This window comes from Salmo trutta, chromosome 26 (genome assembly GCF_901001165.1).
Source record: "Salmo trutta chromosome 26, fSalTru1.1, whole genome shotgun sequence".
Classification (NCBI taxonomy): domain Eukaryota; kingdom Metazoa; phylum Chordata; class Actinopteri; order Salmoniformes; family Salmonidae; genus Salmo; species Salmo trutta.
Window position 1 is genome coordinate 44,797,419 of NC_042982.1, and position 21,152 is coordinate 44,818,570.

Consider the following 21,152-nt stretch of genomic DNA (forward strand, 5'->3'; position numbering starts at 1 on the left):
ATATACACTGAGTTGACTAAACATTAGGAACACCTTCCTGATATTGAGTTGCCCCCCCTTTCATCATTTTGCCCTCAGAACAGCCTCAATTCGTCGGGACATGGACTCTACAAGGTGTCGAAAGCGTTCCACAGGGATGCTGGTCCATGTTGACTCCAATAAGGGCCTAAAATGATCACCTGCCAAATAAGGGTAGATTTTGGCTTTAAGATGTCTATTTTATGAGCCACATTGGTGGGTGTTCAGGGCTCCACAGTTCCAGCATATTCCACTAGGATCTCATTTTATAGTCAAATAAATGCTGCAGTAGCTGTTTTTAAAGTATTTTTGCGGTTTTGTTTCATAGCTGGTAAAATGATCGCACAAAGTCAACAGAACTGCGAATCCTATATTGCCTATCCCGCCTCGCAACACTACCTGGTTGGAGGCTGTGCTGCACGTGAAGAGCTGATTTTAAAATATTTATTTTTACAAGCGGTGCGCACAGACATACAAGTTGGTCTAAATTACTTGAAACGGAAGTCTACGGAAGTGCGACTTTGTCCTTCTGTGTTTTGGTTATTTATACCGAACAAAATTATGAACACAAAACATTTTTTCCAAGCGCACAAAAAGGCGTATTTCTCAAAATGTTGTTCACAAATTAGTTTACATCCCTGTTAGTGAGCATTTCTCCTTTGCCAAGATAATCCATCCACCTGACAGGTGTAGCCCATCAAGAAGCATGATCATTACACATGTGCACCTTGTGCTGGGGACAATAAAAGGCCACTCTAAAATGTGCGGTTTGGTCACACAACACAATGCCACAGATGTCTCAAGTTTTGAGGGAGTGAGCAACTGGCATGCTGACTGCAGAAATATCCACCAGAGCTGTTGTCATATAATTTAATGTTAATTTCTTAACCATAAGCCGCCTCCAACTTCGTTTTTAGAGAATTTGGCAGGACATCCAACCGGCCTCACAACCACAGACCACATGTAACCACGCCAGCCCAGGACCTCCACATCCGGCTTCTTCACCTGCGGGATCGTCGGTGGATGGGGGGTGCAAAATTCACCACTCAAAACCCGCCCACAAGGCATGAAAACTAGCCCCACCAAATATGTTCACAGCATGAGTTGCCACATTTAGCCAATAAACCCTTTTTCCATAACTTTATCGCCCATTAAGAAGGAATATTAACGTAACTTCTAAGAAGCTAAATATGGTTTTCCATTTAAAACAATAATTATTGAGCGCTAACGTGACTTAAAGGAATTGAAATATGTCGCAAGAGAAATTTTATAATTCACCCTCATTAAACTCGCCAGATAATTTTCCGTCAATGGATGTCGACTTAACTCGTTTTTACGGCTATGATTAAGCAGTAAGGCCTGGGGAGGTGTGGTATATGGCCAATATACCACGCCTAAAGGCTGTTCTTACGCACGACGCAACGTGGATACAGCCATTAGCCGTGATATATTGGCCAAATGCCGCAAACTGGTTACCGAAGTCATTAGAGCAGTAAAAATGTCTTCTTTTTTTTTTTGTCATACACGTTCAATACGGTCTGATATACCACAGCTTTCAGTTAATCAGCATTCTGGGCTCAAACCACATAGTTTATTATTGTAAATATATCCCTTATCTGCATAACTATAGATGCGTACTGACAGGAGAGTTTGAGGGATGACAGGGAATCTTGTGATGAACTTAAGAATGGCAATTTTCTGGCAATTGTGATGTTATTACTACAGTCCTTTTTTATAAATGGCCTATTTGTGAGATTAGATTGACTTGTCATTTTAATAGGCGCATAGACTAGTCTTACTGACTAAAATCTGGGTCTCTGATTGTAATTAAACTTTGCCATGGTTTGGTTAGCTTACATGCAGATAACCTATAGCCTGATAGGCCTACATCAGATAGCCTACAGTAACCTAGGCAAGTAGTAAAATGGAGGAATTAGAAGCTTGCTTAGTTCAAATTGACAGACTCATTTGAGCTAAGAAGTTCTTCTGTTGCCCTGATGGAATAGGCTACTGAGGATTGGGTTGTAATTTCAATCACTGAATCAAATATTAATAATATGGATATGAACTGAATAGGCCTATGCTTGTAAACAACAGCCAGTGTTTAAAAAACTAAATAAAAACCCTGTAGCCTGTCTAATGCATTCTAATAACAGCTGATTGGCGATTGAACTGTGACCCGTGATCACAATTGATAACTTCCCATTTTCATTAACTAAACCTGGCCATTAATAGTTGCATAATAATAACAAGGCTACAACAACAAACTGAAGTTATAGGCTATTTATTAAATCCTTTTGCCAGCTGCAGGTAGGTTACACAAGATACCAGTGATATAGACATTTCAACATATGCTACATGACCAAATGTATGCGGACACCTGCTGTCTTGGGCATTAATATGGAGTTGGACCCCCCCTTTGCTGCTATTTCAGCCTCCACTCTTCTGGGAAGACTTTCCACTAGATGTTGGAACATTGCTGCAGGGGACTTGCTTTTCATTCAGCCACGAGCATTAGTGAGGTCGGGAAGACTGAGGGCTATTAGGCCTGGCTCGCGGTCGGCGTTCCAATTCATACCAAAGGTGTTCAATGGGGTTGAGGTCAGGCTAATCAAGTTCTTCCACACCAATCTCGACAAACTATTTCTGTATGGGCCTCGCATTGTGCACGGGGGCATTGTCATGCTGAAACAGGAAAGGACCTTCCCTAAACTGTTGACACAAAGTTGGAAGCACAGAATTGCCCAGAATGTTATTGTATGTTGTAGCGTTAAGATTTCCCTTCGCTGGAACTAAGGGACCCGAACCTTGAAAAACAGCCCCAGACCATTATTCCTTTCACCACCAAACTTTACAGTTGGGTATTATGCATTGGGGCAGGTAGCGTTCTCCTGGCATCCGCCAAACCCAGATTCGTCCGTCGAACTGCCAGATGGTGAAGCGTGATTCATCACTCCAGAGAACACGTTTCCACTGCTCCAGAGTCCAATGGCGGCGAGCTTTACACCACTCCAGCCGACGCTTGGCATTGCGCATGGTAAACTTAGGCTTGTGTGCGGCTGCTCAGCCATGGAAACTCATTTCATGAAGCTCCCGACAAACAGTTCTTGTGCTGACGTTGCTTCCAGAGGCAGTTTGGAACTCTGTAGTGAGTGTTGCAACTGGGGACAGACAATTTTAACGCGCTTCACCACTCGGCGGTTCTGTTCTGTAAGCTTGTGTGGCCTACCACTTCACGGCTGAGCCGTTGTTGCTCCTAGATGTTTCCACTTCACAATATCAACACTTACAGTTGACCCGGGGGCAGCTTTAGCGGGGCAGAAATTTGACAAACTGACTTGTTGGAAAGGTGGCATCCTATGACTTTGCCACGTTGAAAGTCACCGAGCTCTTCAGTACGGGCCATTCTATTGCCAATGTTTGTCTATGGAGATTGCTTGGCTGTGTGCTCGATTTTTTATTTTTTTTATACACCTTTTAAACCCTTTACTTGCTATGGTTTTCCATAAGCAAAGTGGACATGAGAATGCAGTTTAAACCATCTCCTATCGAATGTGTCTAATGCTCTCTGGAGCACCTGAAGTTGTCTTCCTGCAGCTGTTATTTCTTGATGTCCATCAGTTATAGTTTATTAATGTTATATGTAAAAAATAACATTAATGCTGCTGTCTCTCCTCTCACGTCACGTGACTCCGCTGCCTGCTGCAGCGCTCACTCAACACCCACCCACCCTCTGGCCCTCCACTCACTCACTAAGCAACAGGCTGCCTCACCGCTTGATAGTCAGCAGCAGGTCACAGTGAAGTGTGTGTATATATATATTTTTGTTTGTTGTTGAGAAAATGCCACGGCGGCAGCGGTGCAAATTAGAAGTAACCCAAAAACCTGTGACCAATACATTTTCGCCTGCGACATCGTTTTCAAAGTAGCACAAATTTGTAGGAAAACGTGCGGACGTGACATTCCTGCACAAACATGACTCGAGTTGCGTTGCCACGGTAATCTCCCGCCCTTAAAGGGGCAGGTGAACATTTATTTTATATTTTTTTTGTGTCGTGTGATATTTTGGTTATAAGACACAGTCACAAAACAGGAAAATAAAAAACCACATTACTTCTTACTAGTAATACATGTATTGTTTTAGAAACATTACAAAGCACGCTCATCTGTTTTGTTGGTAATGGAAATAATACATCTGAGTGGCTGGTAGATGGACCAAAATGTACATTTTTAGGCCCTGACTCCAGTTGAACCCCCCATGTTGACTCCAGTTGGCTGGATGTCCTTTGGGTGGTGAATCATTCTTGATACACACGGGAAACGGTTGAATGTGAAAAACCCAGCAGCGTTGCAGTTCTTGACACAAACCGGTGCTCCTGGTACCTACTACCATAACCTGTTCAAAGGCACTTAAATCTTTTGTCTTGTTCATTCACCCTCTGAATGAGACACAGACACAATCCATGTCTCAATTGTCTCAAGGCTTAAAAATCCTTCTTTAACCTGTCTCCTCTCCTTCATCTACACTGATTTGAATTTAACAAGTGACATCAATAAGGGATCATAGCTTTCACCTGGTCAGTCTACGTCACGGAAATAACAGGTGTTCTTAATGTTTTGTATGTTGCTCGTAGAATTGTGCAAGGTTGGTAGAATCATATTCAAATAGATGAAGCGCTCTGATGGCTTCCAAGTATTAACTTATTATCAATACATCCTCATTTAATGCTTTATTTCTAATTTCATTTCTAATTTAGATGATTTCTATCATTTTTATTTTACTTTATCAAAATGTGGACTAAGTTTCATAGATCGATAGGAAAAATAATCAAAAGTAATTTTAATGTAGCAAAGTGTGAAGACTGTACAGGTGATGTGTAGACTTTCACTAGCGACTGTATCGCTGAAATTTACATCGTTTTCATGAATTAGATTAAACAATAGTCAAGCCATTCAAAAGATTAGGAGACATAACATGGATGTTTGTCCTGAATAGATCAGGAGACATAACACGGGAGTTTGTCCTGAATAGAGTAGGAGACATAACACGGGAGTTTGTCCTGAATAGAGTAGGAGACATAACACGGGAGTTTGTCCTGAATAGAGTAGGAGACATAACACGGGAGTTTGTCCTGAATAGAGTAGGAGACATAACACGGGAGTTTGTCCTGAATAGAGTAGGAGACATAACACGGGAGTTTGTCCTGAATAGAGTAGGAGACATAACACGGGAGTTTGTCCTGAATAGAGTAGGAGACATAACACGGAAGTGTTCTTCGTCCTGACTGCTGATGTGTTCTTCCACAACTGGTAGGAGGGGCCTGTTCCGACCACTCAGAGGAGTGGGGGGGGAGGGGCGGGTATAGAATAGCACAGTACTAGCCTGTCTCTGTACGAGGGCCTCTTAAGCCTAACTAAAAGACTACTATTTTACCTGTCTTTCTCCGTCTACCTTCTAAGTTCAATATGAACAGAAACGCTCTGTCGCCAGAACAGTCGGGAGGTTAGTGTGTGTGTGTGTTCACTGCGCTCCTGTGTGATTGTGTGTTTACTGTGCTTGTGTGTGTGTGTGTGTGTGTGTGTGTGTGTGTTTACGTGTGGACTTTCGTTCTCATGTTTATCTCCTGCGTTCACAGTGGAGGAATGTGTTAAAGAAAGTGCCAGCTAGGCAGAGTGCTCTCTCTTTCTCTCTCTCCCCTCTTCTTCTCCCTCTCTCTCTCCCTCATTCTCTCTCCCCCCTCTCTCCTTCTCCCTTTCCCCCCCCCTCTCTCTCTCTCCCCTCTCTTCCAATCTGCTGAGCTGTCAGTTTCTGCTAGCTGTGGTTCTGTACATCCCAAATGACTCCCTATTACCTAGCTAGTGCCCTACGTGAGGATTCCGGTGCCATTTGGGATGAATCCGTAAGCACCTCAGACCACAGCAGGATCGTTGTTATTCCTCAGAACTTCTTGTAAACTTGTCCGTTCTGCTTACAGTGTAGTTTTATCTGAGAGCGTCAGTTTTTTGAAACGGGATTGATTTTAGAAAAATGTGCTGATGTACATCGATAGGCTCGCCAAGGAGACTGATATTGACTGAGTAGACTCGCCATTGTGATGCGTCATTTGGACCGTTGGTTGAGGCTGCGGCCACATTGAGATTGTTGGAAAATTCTCTATTGAACCAATGGGAGATTATTGAACAAAAATGAAATGCTAAATATGTCTGCCTTTTTTTACATATGCAAGTTGACTTAAACTTTTGCCTGGATTTGTATTTTTTTTTATTTTTTAAATGCACAAATGTTTTAATCCTTGTTGATGCGTTTCTCTTCCTCTGTAGGCCCTGCTCAGGTTCCCATGATGTCACCTAATGGTTCAGTGCCTCCAATATATGTGCCTCCTGGATACGTTTCACAGGTATGCTCCCCCGCTTCTTGTTTCACAGGTATGCTCCCCCGCTTCCTGTCTCGTGGACACACAAACACACACCTACAATTTGAATTTGATTTGACCCTTTGTAAGGTACAGTGCCTTCAGAAAGTATTCAGACCCCTTGACCGCTTCCACATTTTGTTACGATACAGCCTGAATTTTAAATGTATTAAATTGAGATTTTCTTTGTCACTGGCCTACACACAATACCCCGTGGAAGTGGAATCCGGTTTATAGAAATGTGTAAGTCAATAAGTATTCAAGCCCTTTTGTTATGGCAAGCTTAAAATTCAGGAGTCACAGTTTGCTTAACAAGTCACACGATAACTTGCATGGACTCACTTTGTGTGCAATAATAGTGTTTAACATCTCCGTACCCCACACATGCAGTTATCTGTAAGGTCAATCGAGCAGTGAATTGGTAGATTAAAAAAACGGAATATATAAAAAGCAGATATTGAATATCCCTTTGAGCATGGTGAAATTCTTAATTACACTTTGGATGGTGTATCAATACAACCAGTCACTACAAAGATGCAGGCGTCCTTCCTAACTCAGTTGCCGGAGAGGAAGGAAACCGCTCAGGGATTTCACCATGAGGCCAACGGTCACTTTAAAACAGTTACTGTTATTTATTTATGAAAAAAATATATATTTATTTAACCTCTCTTGGGCAGACCCACGGTTCACACTATTCAACAGCCAGTGAAAAATCAGTGCGCCAAATTCAAAACAACAAAATGTCATAATTCAAAGTTCTCAAACATACGACTATTTTACACCATTTAAAGGTACACTTCTCCTTAATGTAACCACATTGTCCGATTTCAAAAAGGCTTTATGGCGAAAGCATAAAGTTAGATTATGTTAGGACAGGTACAACACAAGAAAAACCACACAGCCATTTTCCAAGCAGGAGAGGGGTCACAAATACCAGAAATTCAGCTAAAATTAAGCACTAACCTTTGACAATCTTCATCAGATGACACTCCTAGGACTCAATGTTAGACAATACATGTATGTTTTGTTCGATAAAGTTCATATTTATATCCAAAAACAGCATTTTACATTGGCCCGTGATGTTCAGAAAATATTTTGCCTCCAATACTGCCGGTGAATCAGCACATCAATTTACAAATATACTCATCATAAACGTTAATAAAATATTAAACTGTTATTCAAAGAATTATAGATAACCATCTCCTTTATGCAACCGCTGTGACAGATTTCAAAAAAGCTTCAAGGGGAAAGCACACTTTGCAATAATCTGAGTACGGGGCTCAGAAACATACACCAGGCAATACAGATACCCTCCATTTTGGAGTCATCTAAAATCATAAATGGCATTATAAATATTCACTTACCTTTGATCTTCATCAGAAGGCACTTCCAGAAATCCCAGGTCCACAATAAATGTTGTTTTGTTCGATAAAGTCCATAATTTATGTCCAAATAACTTCTTGTTGTTTGCGCGTTCAGTAAGCTACTCCAAATGTAGGAAGCGCGCCCAAAATTTCACGACGAAAAGTAAAAAAATATATATATACTTCTGTTCGTTGAAACATGTCAAACGTTGTATAGCATCAATATTTAGGGCCTTTTTAACATAAAACTTCAATAATATTCCAACCGGATGATTCCAATATCTTGAAAAACGTTTTGGAACACAGATACCTCATGTGACTACCTCATCATGTGAAGGCGCGCCACAAAACTCATGTCATTTTCTGAGTCACCAACTTCCCGGCCTTCTTGTTCGCTCTCTGTTCACTGCAAAAGCCTGAAACAAGGTTCTAAAGACTGTTGACATCTAGTGGAAGCCTTAGGAAGTGCAAAATGTCACTGTGTGTTAGATAGGCAATGACTTGAAAAGACTACAAGAACCAGATTTCCCACTTCCTGGTTGGATTTTTCTCAGGTTTTTGCCTGCCATATGAGTTCCGTTATACTCACAGACATCATTCAAACAGTTTTAGAAATGTCAGAGTGTTTTCTATCCAAATCTACTAATAATATGCATATTCTAGTTCCTGGGCCCGAGTACTAGGCCGTTTAATTTGGGTACGTTTTTCATCCGGCCGTGAAAATACTGCCCCCTACCCAAGAGAGGTTTAACTAGGCAAGACAGTTAAGAACAAATTATTATTTACAATGACGGCCTACCCCCAGCCAAACCCGGATGACACTGGGCCAATTGTGGGACTTATGGGACTCCCAATCACGGCCGGATGTGATACAGCCTGGCAAAATCCTAGAGGAAAACGTGGTTCAGGCTGCTTTCCACCAGACACTGGGAGATTAATTCACCTTTCAGCAGGACAATAACCTAAAAAACAAGGCCAAATCTACACCCGAGTTGCTTAGAAAGAGGACATTGAATGTTCCTTACAGTTTTGACTTAAATTGGCTTCAAAATCTATGGCAAGACTTGAACAATGGCCGTCTAGCAATGATCAACAACCAACCTGACAGATCTTGAAGTATTTTTAAAAGAATAATGTACAAATATTGTATAATCCAGATGTGCGAAGCTCTTAGACTTACCCAGAAAGACTCACAGCTGTAATCGCTGCCAAAGGTGATTCTAACATGTATTGACTCCAGGTGTATGAATGTTTGTTTATGTAAATGACATTCCTGTATTTCATTTTCAAGACATTGCAAGAATAAAAAATAAAAAACATGTTTTCACTTTGTCATTATGGGTTATTGTGTGTTGATGGGTGAGAAAAAAAAAAAAAAGTAATCCATTTTGAATTCAGGCTGTAACACAACATGTGGAATAAGACAACGGGTATGAATACTTTCTGAAGATGCTGAATGTTCTCCTTTCAGTCTGATTTTGGCCTCCTGATTTCATGTCCGAATCACTCTACTTCCTCAGACAGAATCACACATTTGTAACCCCTAACAACCTGTTGTCTCAGATCATATACAGAGGTTACCAATAATAATAGTTGCTCTCTCTCTCTCTCTCTCTCTCTCTCTCTCTCTCTCTCCCCCCATTGCTCTCTCTCCCTCCCCATCGCTCTCTCTCCCTCCCCATCGCTCTCTCTCCCTCCCCATCGCTCTCTCTCCCTCCCTACCGCTCTCTCTCCCTCTCCCTCCCTACCGCTCTCTCTCCCTCTCCCCCTACCGCTCTCTCTCCCTCTCCCCCTACCGCTCTCTCTCCCTCTCCCCCTACCGCTCTCTCTTCCTACCTCTCTCTCTCTCTCTCTCTCTCCCCCCTACCTCTCTCTCCCCCTACCTCTCTCTCTCTCTCTCTCTCTCCCCCCTACCTCTCTCTCCCCCTACCTCTCCGTCCATCAGATCATAGAGGAGAATGGAGTACGACGTGTTCTGGTCTTACCTCAGCAGCCAGAGTTCCACCCTGGGGGCCACTCCCCCCTGCACCACGCCCCTCCTCCACCCCACGCCCACCTGCCCGCCTTCATGCCCCACCCCGCCATGTTGCCCCCCCCACCCCACCTCTACACAGGCATGGCGGGTGGAGTGGGGGACATGAGCTCCCAGTATATACCACAGTACCACCCGGCACACATTTACTCAGAGCAGGGTGAGTATATACACTACATAGTATGCAGTACATAGTATACACTACACACTACATAGTATACACTACGCACTACATAGTATGCAGTACATGGTATGCACTACATGTATACACTACGCACTACATAGTATACACTACGTAGTATGCAGTACATGGTATGCACTACATGTATACACTATGCACTACATAGTATACACTACGTAGTATGCAGTACATGGTATGCACTACATGGTATACACTACGCACTACATAGTATACACTACATAGTATGTACTACGCACTACATGGTATACACTACATAGTATGCAGTACATGGTATGCACTACATGGTATACACTACGCACTACATAGTATACACTACATAGTATGTACTACGCACTACATAGTATGCACTACATAGTATGCACTACACACTACATAGTATACACTACGCACTACATAGTATACATTACATAGTATGTACTACGCACTACATAGTATACACTACGTAGTATGCAGTACATGGTATGCACTACATGGTATACACTACGCACTACATAGTATACACTACATAGTATGTACAATGCACTACATAGTATACACTACATAGTGTGCCGTACATAGTATGCACTATACACTACATAGTATGCACTACGCACTACATAGTATGCACTACATAGTATGCATTACGCACTACATAGTATACACTACGCACTACATAGTATGCACTACATAGTATATGCTACACACTACATAGTGTACACTATACACTACATAGTGTGCACTACATAGTATGCACTATACACTACATACCGAGCATTCAGAAAATATTCAGACCCCTTGACTTTTTCCACATTTTGTTACGTTACAGCCTCATTCCAAAATGGATTCGATAGTTTTTTTTCTTCATCAATCTACACACCATAATGACAAAGCAAAAACAGGTTTTTAGAAATTTTTGCAAATTTATAAAATAAAAAACAATTATGAAATGTGACATTTACGTAAGTATTCAGACTATTTACTCAGTACTTTGTTGAAGCACCTTTAGCAGTGATTACAGCCTTGAGTATTCTTGGGTTTGATGCTACAAGCTTGGCACACCTGTATTGTGGGAGTTTCTCCCATTCTTCTCTGCAGATCCCCTCAAGCTCCGTCAGGTTGGATGGGGAGCGTCGCTGCACAGCTATTTTCAAGTCTCTCCAGAGATGTTCGATCGGGTTCAAGTCCGGACTCTGGCTGGACATTCAGAGACTTGTCCCGAAGCCACTCCTGCGTTGTCTTGGCTGTGTGCTTAGGGTCGTTGTCCTTTTGGAAGGTGAACCTTCGCCCCAGTCTTAGGTCCTGAGATCTCTGGAGCAGGTTTTCATCACGGATCTCTCTGTATTTGCTCCGTTCATCTTTGCCTCAATCCTGACTATTCTCCCAGTCCCTGCCGCTGAAAAACATTCCCACAGCGTGATGCTGCCACCACCATGCTTCACCGTAGGGATGGTGCCAGGTTTGCTCCAGACATGACGCTTGGCATTCAGGCCAAAAAGTTAAATCTTGGTTTCATCAGACCAGAGAATCTGGTTTAGTTCTTTAGGTGCCTTTTGGCAAACTCCAAGCAGGCTGTCATATGCCTTTTACAGAGGAGTGGCTTCCGTCTGGCCACTCTACCATAAAGACCTGATTGGTGGAGTGCTGAGGAGATGGTTGTCCTTCTGGAAGGTTCTCCCATATCCACAGAGGAACGCTGGAGCTCTGTAAGAGTGACCATTGGATTCTTGGTCACCTCCCTGACCAAGGCCCTTGTCCCCCGATTGCTCAGTTTGGCCGGGCAGCCAGCCCTAGGAAGAGTCTTGGTGTTTCCAAACTTGTTTCATTTAAGAATGATGGAGGCCACTATGTTCTCAGTAATGTGTTGTGTTGCCCCAAACATGGCACTTTGTCTTATTAAGGACATAAAGTTAATTTCTAAGCCACATTTTTTTGCAGTATTACTTTGGTGCCTTATTGCAAACAGGATGTATTTTTTTTGCTGTTGAATATTTGTATTCTGTAGAGGCTTCCTTCTTTTTGCTCTTTCGTTTAGGTTAGTATTGTGGAGTAACTACAATGTTGTTGATCCATCCTCAGTTTTCTCCCATCACAGCCATTAAACAAACTTTTTTAAAGTGACCGTTGGCCTCGTGGTGAAATCCCTGAGTGGTTTCCTTCCTCTCTGGCAACTGAGTTAGGAAGGACCCCTGTATCTTTGTTGTGACTGGGTGTATTGATACACCATCCAAAGTGTAATTAATAACTTCACCATGCTCAAAGGGATATTCAATGTCTGCTTTTTCATTTTTACCCATCTACCAATAGATGCCCTTCTTTGAGAGGCACTGGAAAGCCTCCCTGGTCTTTTTGGTTGAATCTGTGTTTGAAATTCACTGCTCGACTGAGGGACCTTACAGATAATTGTATGTGTGGGGTACAGAGATGAGGTAGTCTTTAAAAAATCATGTTAAACACTATTATTGCACACTGAGTCCAAGCAATTTATTATGTGACTTGTTAAGCACATGTTTACTCCTGGACTTATTTAGGCTGGCCATAACAAAGGGGTTGAATACTTATTGACTGAAGACAAATCTCAATTGAATACATTTTAAATTCAGGCTGTAACGCATTATGTGGAATAAGTCAAGGGGTATGAATACTTTCTGAAGGCTCTGTGTGTCTGTACATACCTGTTCTGCATGTCTCTCTGCGTGTCTCTCTGCGTGTCTCTCTGCGTGTCTCTCTGTGTGTCTAAGTGTCTCTGGTCTCCTCTAAGTCTCAGCAGATTCTCACTCCCCACACGGGCGCCCGCCGCAGTTCGTCCACCGCGACGAAAGGGCCAGCAAGACCTACGAGCGTCTGCAGAAGAAGCTCAAGGAGCGGCAAGGGGGAGAGAGAGGAGGAGGAGGTGGAGGAGGTGTTCAGATGAAGGACAGCCCCCCTCCCTCGCCACAGAAGAGTCGAAGCAGCCCCCCCTCCATGGACAGTATCTACAATGGGGTGGTTGGAGGAGGGAAGGGGCTGGAGGCTGAACTGGGACAGGGACAGACCAGCACCACCGCCAAGCAGACGGGCGGGGAGAAAGAACCTGGAGGTAAGTGTAACCGATGTGAAATGGCTAGCTAGTTAGCGGTGGTGCGCACTAATAGCGTTTCAATCGGGTGACGTCACTCGCTCTGAGACCTTGAAGTAGTTGTTCCCCTTTGCGTTGCAAGGGCCTCGGCTTTTGTGGCGCGATGGGTAACGATGTTTCGTGGGGTGTCAGTTGTTGATGTGCGCAGAGGGTCCCTGGTTCAAGCCCAGATTGGGGCGAGGAGAGGGACGGAAGCTATACTGTTACATAAGGAGAGCAAACCGGGCCTTGGTCACAGAGGTTACCAAGAACCTGCTGGTCACTCTGACAGAGCTCCAGAGTTCCTCTGTGGAGATGGGAGAACCTTCCAGATGGACAATCATCTCTGCAGCACTCCACCAATCAGGCCTTTTATGGTAGTGTAATGCACCGTATATTTAGACCTGTTGTGACTTATATTGCGTTATTTTATGACAGGTTATGACGCCTGCATAAGTAAAAAAAAAAATCCACAAAACCTACCACACAAGGAAATACATACCATTACACCAGGTATTCTCAAACTCGGGGTACAAGCAATGCCGACAAATTAAAAATGTGATTCGTAATTTTTTAAACGTTTCTTTTTCTTGCCTGAGTCGCCTCGTTTCACTGCCAAAAATAAAATGAAACCATCTAGTGTTCAGTGAAATAACAACACAATGTGAAATACAGGAAGCCTAGTCAAATAATTAACATCCAATCACATTAAGCCTTACTCTCTGGTGGAAATGAGAGTCCCTGAGAGGGCATTTTGTCGTATTACTATTAGGCCAAAACATTATTAGGAGCATAATTAATAATTAGACATTATTGTAGTAGATTGAATAGAATAACTTTGATGTGTCATTTTTTTATTTATATGATCCTTTCTAAACCGAACGCAATGTGTCAGTGAGTAACCAGATCCCCTGGTTACCCCAGGGCAGGTATCACCCCAGGGCAGGTATCACCCCAGGGCAGGTATCACCCCAGGGCAGGTATCACCCCAGGGCAGGTATCACCCCAGGGCAGGTATCACACCAGGGCAGGTATCACCCCAGGGCAGGTATCACCCCAGGGCAGGTATCACCCCAGGGCAGGTATTACCCCAGGGCAGGTATTACCCCAGGGCAGGTATTACCCCAGGGCAGGTATTACCCCAGGGCAGGTATCACCCCAGGGCAGGTACCACCCCAGGGCAGGTATTACCCCAGGGCAGGTATTACCCCAGGGCAGGTATCACACCAGGGCAGGTACCACCCCAGGGCAGGTATTACCCCAGGGCAGGTATCACCCCAGGGCAGGTATCACCCCAGGGCAGGTATCACCCCAGGGCAGGTATCACCCCAGGGCAGGTATCACCCCAGGGCAGGTATCACACCAGGGCAGGTATCACACCAGGGCAGGTACCACCCCAGGGCAGGTACCACCCCAGGGCAGGTACCACCCCAGGGCAGGTATCACCCCAGGGCAGGTATCACCCCAGGGCAGGTATCACCCCAGGGCAGGTATCACCCCAGGGCAGGTATCACCCCAGGGCAGGTACCACCCCAGGGCAGGTACCACCCCAGGGCAGGTACCACCCCAGGGCAGGTATTACCCCAGGGCAGGTATCACCCCAGGGCAGGTATCACCCCAGGGCAGGTATCACCCCAGGGCAGGTATCACCCCAGGGCAGGTATTACCCCAGGGCAGGTATCACCAACACTCAAAGTTGTGGCAAAATGGCTTAAGGACAACAAAGTCAAGGTATTGGAATGGCCATCACAAAGCCCTGACCTCAATCCTATCGAAGATTTGTGGGCAGAACTGAAAAAGCGTGTGCGAGCAAGGAGGCCTACAAACCTGACTCAGTTACACCAGCTCTGTCAGGAGGAATGGGCTAAAATTCACCCAACTTTGTGGGAAGCTTGTGGAAGGCTACCTGAAACGTTTGACCCAAGTTAAACAATTTAAAGGCAATGCTACCAAATACTAATTGAGTGTATGTAAACTTCTGAACCACTGGGAATGTGATGAAAGAAATAAAAGCTGAAATAAACCATTCTCTCTACTATTATTCTGACATTTCACATTCTAAAAATGAAGTGGTGATCCTAACTGACCTAAAACAGGGAATTTTTACTAGGATTAAAAACTGAGTTTAAATGTATTTGGCTAAGGTGTATGTAAACTTCCGACTCCAACTGTAGGTGTTCCTTTTGTCCAGGTGTGAAAGGGCGGTGTTGAGTGCCATAGAGAATGCATTATCTGTGGATCTGTTGGGGGCAGTATGCCAATTGGAATGGGTGGTGTGAGCCATGACCAGCCTTTCAAAGCACTTAATGGCTACAGACGTGAGTGCTACGGGTTGGTAGTCATTTAGACAGGTTATCTTAGTGTTCTTGGGGCACAGGGACTATAGTGGTCTGTTTGAAACATGTTGGTATTACAGACTCAGACAAGGAGAGGTTGAAAATGTCAGTGTGGATACTTGCCAGTTGGTCAGCGTGTGCTTAGAGTACACGTCCTGGTAATCTGTCTGGCCCACATCGGCTACGGAGAGCGTGATCACACAGTCGTCCGGAACAGCTGATGCTCTCATGCATGTTTCAGAGTTACTTGCCTCGAAGCGTGTCACTGGGCAGCTCGCGGCTGGGCTTCCCTTTGTAGTCTGTAATAGTTTGCAAGTCCTGCCACATCCGACACGGTGTAGTACGATTCAATCTTAGTCCTGGATTGCCGCTTTGCCTGTTTGACGCTTCGTCGGAGGGCATAGCGAGATTTCTTATAAGCTTCCGGGTTAGAGTCCCGCTCCTTGAAAGTGTCAGCTCTAGCCTTTAGCTCAGTGCAAATGTTGCCTGTAATCCATTGCTTCTGGTTGGGGTATGTACTTAGTCACTGTGGGGACAACATCATCGATGCACTTATTGATGAAGCCAGTGACTGATGTGTTGTACTCCTCAATGCCATCGGAAGAATCCCGGAACATATTCCACAGTCTGTGCTAGCAAAACAGTCCTGTAGCTTAGTGTCATTTTAGCAGAGTCTCTTATCCAGAGTGACTTAGTGCTTTCGTCTTAAGATGGCTAGGTGAGACAACCACATCACAGTCGTAGTAAGTACATGTTTTCCCTCAATAACAAAGTTATCATCTAAGTCAGTCCTTGCATCAAGGGGGAAGCTGGTCCCACCGTTGGTTTTCCAGGACAGGGAAGAGTTTTGACCGTACATTAATGACCTGCCTGTTGCCCTGGGATTAACATACGACATATGATGAATCTGTGGTTTTTTTGTGCATAATAAATTGCATAACTTGATATCGTAATTTCTTCTCTGTGTGTCTCCTTCTAGACATGGATGAAGAGGCCCTGCTCCTACAGGCTCTGTTGAACACTGTCAGTAAACCAGTGGTGAGTGTGTCTCTCTCTCTCTCTCTCTCTCTCTCTCTCTCTCTCTCTCTCTCTCTCTCTCTCGTCTCTCTGTCTCTCTGTCTCTCTGTCTCTCTGTCTCTCTGTCTCTCTGTCTCTCTGTCTCTCTCTCTCTCTCTGTCTCTCTCTCTCTCTCTGTCTCTCTCTCTCTCTCTCTTCTCTCTCTGTCTCTATCTCTCTCTGTCTCTCTCTCTCTCTCTCTCTCTCTCTCTCTCCTCGTCTCTCTCTCTCTGTCTCTCTATCTCTCTCTCTCTGTCTCTCTCTCTCCTCTGTCTCTCTCTCTCTCTGTCTCTCTCTCTTCTCTCTGTCTCTCTCTCTGTCTTCTCTCTCTGTCTCTCTCTCTCTGTCTCTCTCTCTCTCTCTCTCTCTCTCTCTCTCTTTTGTCTTTCATATCATAGACTTTACATACCATAATATTTCAAATCAAGAGTTTATGACATGCACAGGGTCGCAGATGTAATTGCAGGGTAGGTGAAATTCTTCCGCTCGGAGCTTCAACAATGTAGGTCACAGAAGTGAATGAAACAATATTACAATAATAATAATAATACTAAGTGAAATAATATAATAATACTGGGGGGTGGTAGGTTGGGGGGGTAGCTGACTGGGGGGTGGTAGGTTGGGGGGGGTAGCTGACTGGGGGCTTGGTAGGTTGGGGGGGTAGCTGACTGGGGGCTTGGTAGGTTGGGGGGGTAGCTGACTGGGGGCTTGGTAGGATGGGGGGGTAGCTGACTGGGGGCTTGGTAGGATGGGGGGGTAGCTGACTGGGGGCTTGGTAGGATGGGGGGGGTAGCTGACTGGGGGCTTGGTAGGATGGGAGGGTAGCTGACTGGGGGCTTGGTAGGTTGGGGGGGTAGCTGACTGGGGGCTTGGTAGGTTGGGGGGGTAGCTGACTGGGGGCTTGGTAGGTTGGGGGGGTAGCTGACTGGGGGCTTGGTAGGTTGGGGGGTAGCTGACTGGGGGCTTGGTAGGATGGGGGGTAGCTGACTGGGGGCTTGGTAGGATGGGGGGGTAGCTGACTGGGGGCTTGGTAGGATGGGGGGGTAGCTGACTGGAGGCTTGGTAGGATGGGGGGTAGCTGACTGGGGGCTTGGTAGGTTGGGGGGTAGCTGACTGGGGGCTTGGTTGGATGGGGTGGTAAGCTAGCTAGTGGTGTCTATTCAGCATTCTGATGGTCTGGGGGTAGAAACAGCTGATTAGTGGTGTCTATTCAGCAGGCAGACAGCTGAAGGTTAGCGCTGCCCTCCATACAGGAGTACACTAGCCCCACAATCTCTACTAGCCCCACGATCTCTACTAGCCCCACGATCTCTACTAGCCCCACGATCTCTACTAGCCCTACTATCTCTACTAGCGCTACTATCTACTATTTACTAGCCCTACTATCTACTAGCCTGACTATCCTGACTAGCCCTACTATCTACTATCCCGACTAGCCCTACTATCCCGACTAGCCCTACTATCTACTATCCCGACTAGGTCTACTATCTACTATCCCGACTAGCCCTACTATCGCTACTATCTCTACTAGCGCTACTATCTCTACTAGCCCTACTATCGCTACTATTGTTACTAGCCCTACTATCGCTACTATTGTTACTAGTCCTACTAGCCCTACTATCTCTACTAGCCCTACTATCTCTAGCCCGACTAGCCCTACTATCTCTACTAGCCCTACTATCTCTACTAGCCCTACTATCTCTACTAGCCCTACTATCTCTACTAGCCCTACTATCTCTACTAGCCCTACTATCTCTACTATCTCTACTAGCCCTACTATCTCTACTAGCCCTACTATCTCTACTAGCCCTACTATCTCTACTAGCCCTACTATCTCTACTAGCCCTACTATCTACTAGCCCTACTATCTACTAGCCCTACTATCTCTACTAGCCCTACCATCTTTACTCTGTACTCCCTGACCAAGGCTGTGCAGAAAATATTGAACATGTCATAACAACAAAGGGTTTTGAAGTATATGAAGAGTTTGTTGGTTCTCTTTGTTTTGCTGTTGGTTGCTGCTGTGGATTTGCTCTGTAAAGGAGTTTAATGCAGTAGAGTTTCACCCTTTCCTTTTGTTTAATCAGTTTGCTGAGAATCTGGTCATTTGTCTTCTAAAGGACTTACACTAATTAGTAGTGTGCAACAAATATATTGTTCTCGAGTCCTGAAACTCCGCTGATTCCGTCTTGTGTAACCCTCCAGGTGACAGACATCCAGGCCAGAGGGGCAGTGTTGAGCTGGGTGGCCCCCAGCAGGGCAGAGGGAGAGGGGGTCAGCCCCTCCCTGGAGCCTCTCAGTTACGATGTGTCCATCTCCTACAGCGGCAAGGACGGGAAGTACACCAGCGTGTACAGGTAGGGATGCCGTGTGGTTGTGTGTTGGTTTGCGTGTCACCCTTGGCCTATCCTGCATGCCAACGGACTGTCGTTCCCTACTGAAATGACCCCAACATAATGTGTACTAAATGTTTCCTCTGATGGTGGTTTTCTCTCTCGTCTCCTGTTCCAGTGGTGAACTTCTAAGTGTAACTTTAGAAGACCTGAGGCCAGCAACAGACTATCACGTCAGGTTGGTACAACTACTGTTCAGGGCCCCTCTGTGTGCTCTAATCAATTATACAGCTGTCTGTGTGCTCTAATCAATTATACAGCTGTCTGTGTGCTCTAATCAGCCATACAGCTGTCTGCCTGTCTGTCTGTGTGCTCTAATCAGCCATACATCTGTCTGCCCCTCTGTGTGCTCTAATCAGCCATACATCTGTCTGCCCCTCTGTGTGCTCTAATCAGCCATACAGCTGTCTGTGTGCTCTAATCAGCCATACAGCTGGCTGTGTGCTCTAATCAGCCAGACAGCTGTCTGCCCCTCTGTGTGCTCTAATCAGCCATACAGCTGTCTGCCCCTCTGTGTGCTCTAATCAGCCATACAGCTGTCTGCCCCTCTGTGTGCTCTAATCAGCCATACAGCTGTCTGCCCCTCTGTGTGCTCTAATCAGCCATACAGCTGTCTGCCCCTCTGTGTGCTCTAATCAGCCATACAGCTGTCTGTGTGCTCTAATCAGCCATACAGCTGTCTGTGTGCTCTAATCAGCCATACAGCTGTCTGTGTGCTCTAATCAGCCATACAGCTGTCTGCCCCTCTGTGTGCTCTAATCAGCCATACAGCTGTCTGCCCCTCTGTGTGCTCTAATCAGCCATACAGCTGTCTGCCCCTCTGTGTGCTCTAATCAGCCATACAGCTGTCTGCCCCTCTGTGTGCTCTAATCAGCCATACAGCTGTCTGCCCCTCTGTGTGCTCTAATCAGCCATACAGCTGTATGTCTGTCTGTGTGCTCCAATCAGCCATACAGCTGTCTGCCTGTCTGTGTGCTCTAATCAGCCATACAGCTGTCTGCCTGTCTGTGTGCTCTAATCAATTATACAGCTGGCTGTCTCTGTCTGTGTGCTCTAATCAATTATACGTCTGTCTGCCTGTCTGTGTGCTCTAATCAGCCATACAGCTGTCTGTGTGCTCTAATCAGCCATACAGCTGTCTGTGTGCTCTAATCAGCCATACAGCTGTCTGTGTGCTCTAATCGGCCATACAGCTGTCTGTGTGCTCTAATCGGCCATACAGCTGTCTGTGTGCTCTAATCGGCCATACAGCTGTCTGTGTGCTCTAATCGGCCATACAGCTGTCTGTGTGCTCTAATCGGCCATACAGCTGTCTGTCTGTGCTCTAATCAGCCATACAGCTGTCTGTCTGTGCTCTAATCAGCCATACAGCTGTCTGTGCTCTAATCAATTATACAGCTGTCTGTGTGCTCTAATCAGCCATACAGCTGTCTGTCTGTGTGCTCTAATCAATTATACAGCTGTCTGTCTGTCTGCTCTAATCAGCCATACAGCTGTCTGTCTGTGTGCTCTAATCAATTATACAGCTGTCTGTCTGTCTGCTCTCATCAACCATACAGCTGTCTGTCTGTGCTCTAACCAACCATACAGCTGTCTGTGTGCTCTAATCAACCATACAGCTGTCTGTCTGTCTGTGCTCTAATCAACCATACAGCTGTCTGTCTGTGTGCTCTAATCAATTATACAGCTGTCTGTCTGTGTGCTCTAATCAACCATACAGCTGTCTGTCTGTGTGCTCTAATCAACCATACAGCTGTCTGTCTGTCTGTGCTCTAATCAACCATACAGCTGCCTGTCTGTCTGTGCTCTAATCAACCATACAGCTGTCTGTCTGTGTGCTCTAATCAACCATACAGCTGTCTGTCTGTGTGCTCTAATCAACCATTCAGCTGTCTGTCTGTCTGTGTGCTCTAATCAACCATACAGCTGTCTGTTCAAAATGGCTCTTGTCAAAAGTAGTGCACTCTGTCTCTCTCTCTCCAGGGTCCTGGCCGTGTGTACAGGGCAGAGTTTACGCGGCAGTCCGTCGGAGGCAGTAGCCTTCACCACTCGGAGCTGCGAACCAGACCCTCCCTGTCCACCCAGAAAGGCCAGCGGCTCCAAGAGCAGCACCCTCGTCCTCCAGTGGAAGGTACTGTAGCTATTGTAGAGCCTAGTCATGCTTTTCACCCCGAAAGAACAATATACTGTAACTGTTATGGGTTCAACAGCACAGTGGATGTTAGCTTCCAGCCCATTGAAAGAACAATATACTGTAACTGTTAT

The 21,152-nt window shown here is 45.2% G+C and overlaps 1 protein-coding gene across 4 annotated transcripts in view; it reads left to right on the top strand.

The window, feature by feature from the left end:
- The window catches only part of fndc3a (fibronectin type III domain containing 3A), a 155,653-nt gene that overhangs the window by 82,277 nt on the left and 52,224 nt on the right, over nucleotides 1–21,152 (top strand). For 3 of the 4 annotated variants that reach the window (XM_029716051.1, XM_029716052.1, XM_029716050.1), the window contains 7 exons: nucleotides 6,340–6,416; nucleotides 9,741–9,987; nucleotides 12,767–13,084; nucleotides 16,418–16,476; nucleotides 18,700–18,851; nucleotides 19,006–19,065; nucleotides 20,871–21,018. In XM_029716051.1, the coding sequence (XP_029571911.1) occupies nucleotides 6,340–6,416; nucleotides 9,741–9,987; nucleotides 12,767–13,084; nucleotides 16,418–16,476; nucleotides 18,700–18,851; nucleotides 19,006–19,065; nucleotides 20,871–21,018 (1,061 nt within the window). Of the gene's footprint in view, nucleotides 1–5,388; nucleotides 5,522–6,339; nucleotides 6,417–9,740; nucleotides 9,988–12,766; nucleotides 13,085–16,417; nucleotides 16,477–18,699; nucleotides 18,852–19,005; nucleotides 19,066–20,870; nucleotides 21,019–21,152 lie in introns of those variants that run through there. The other variant, XM_029716053.1, reaches the window with a different exon arrangement.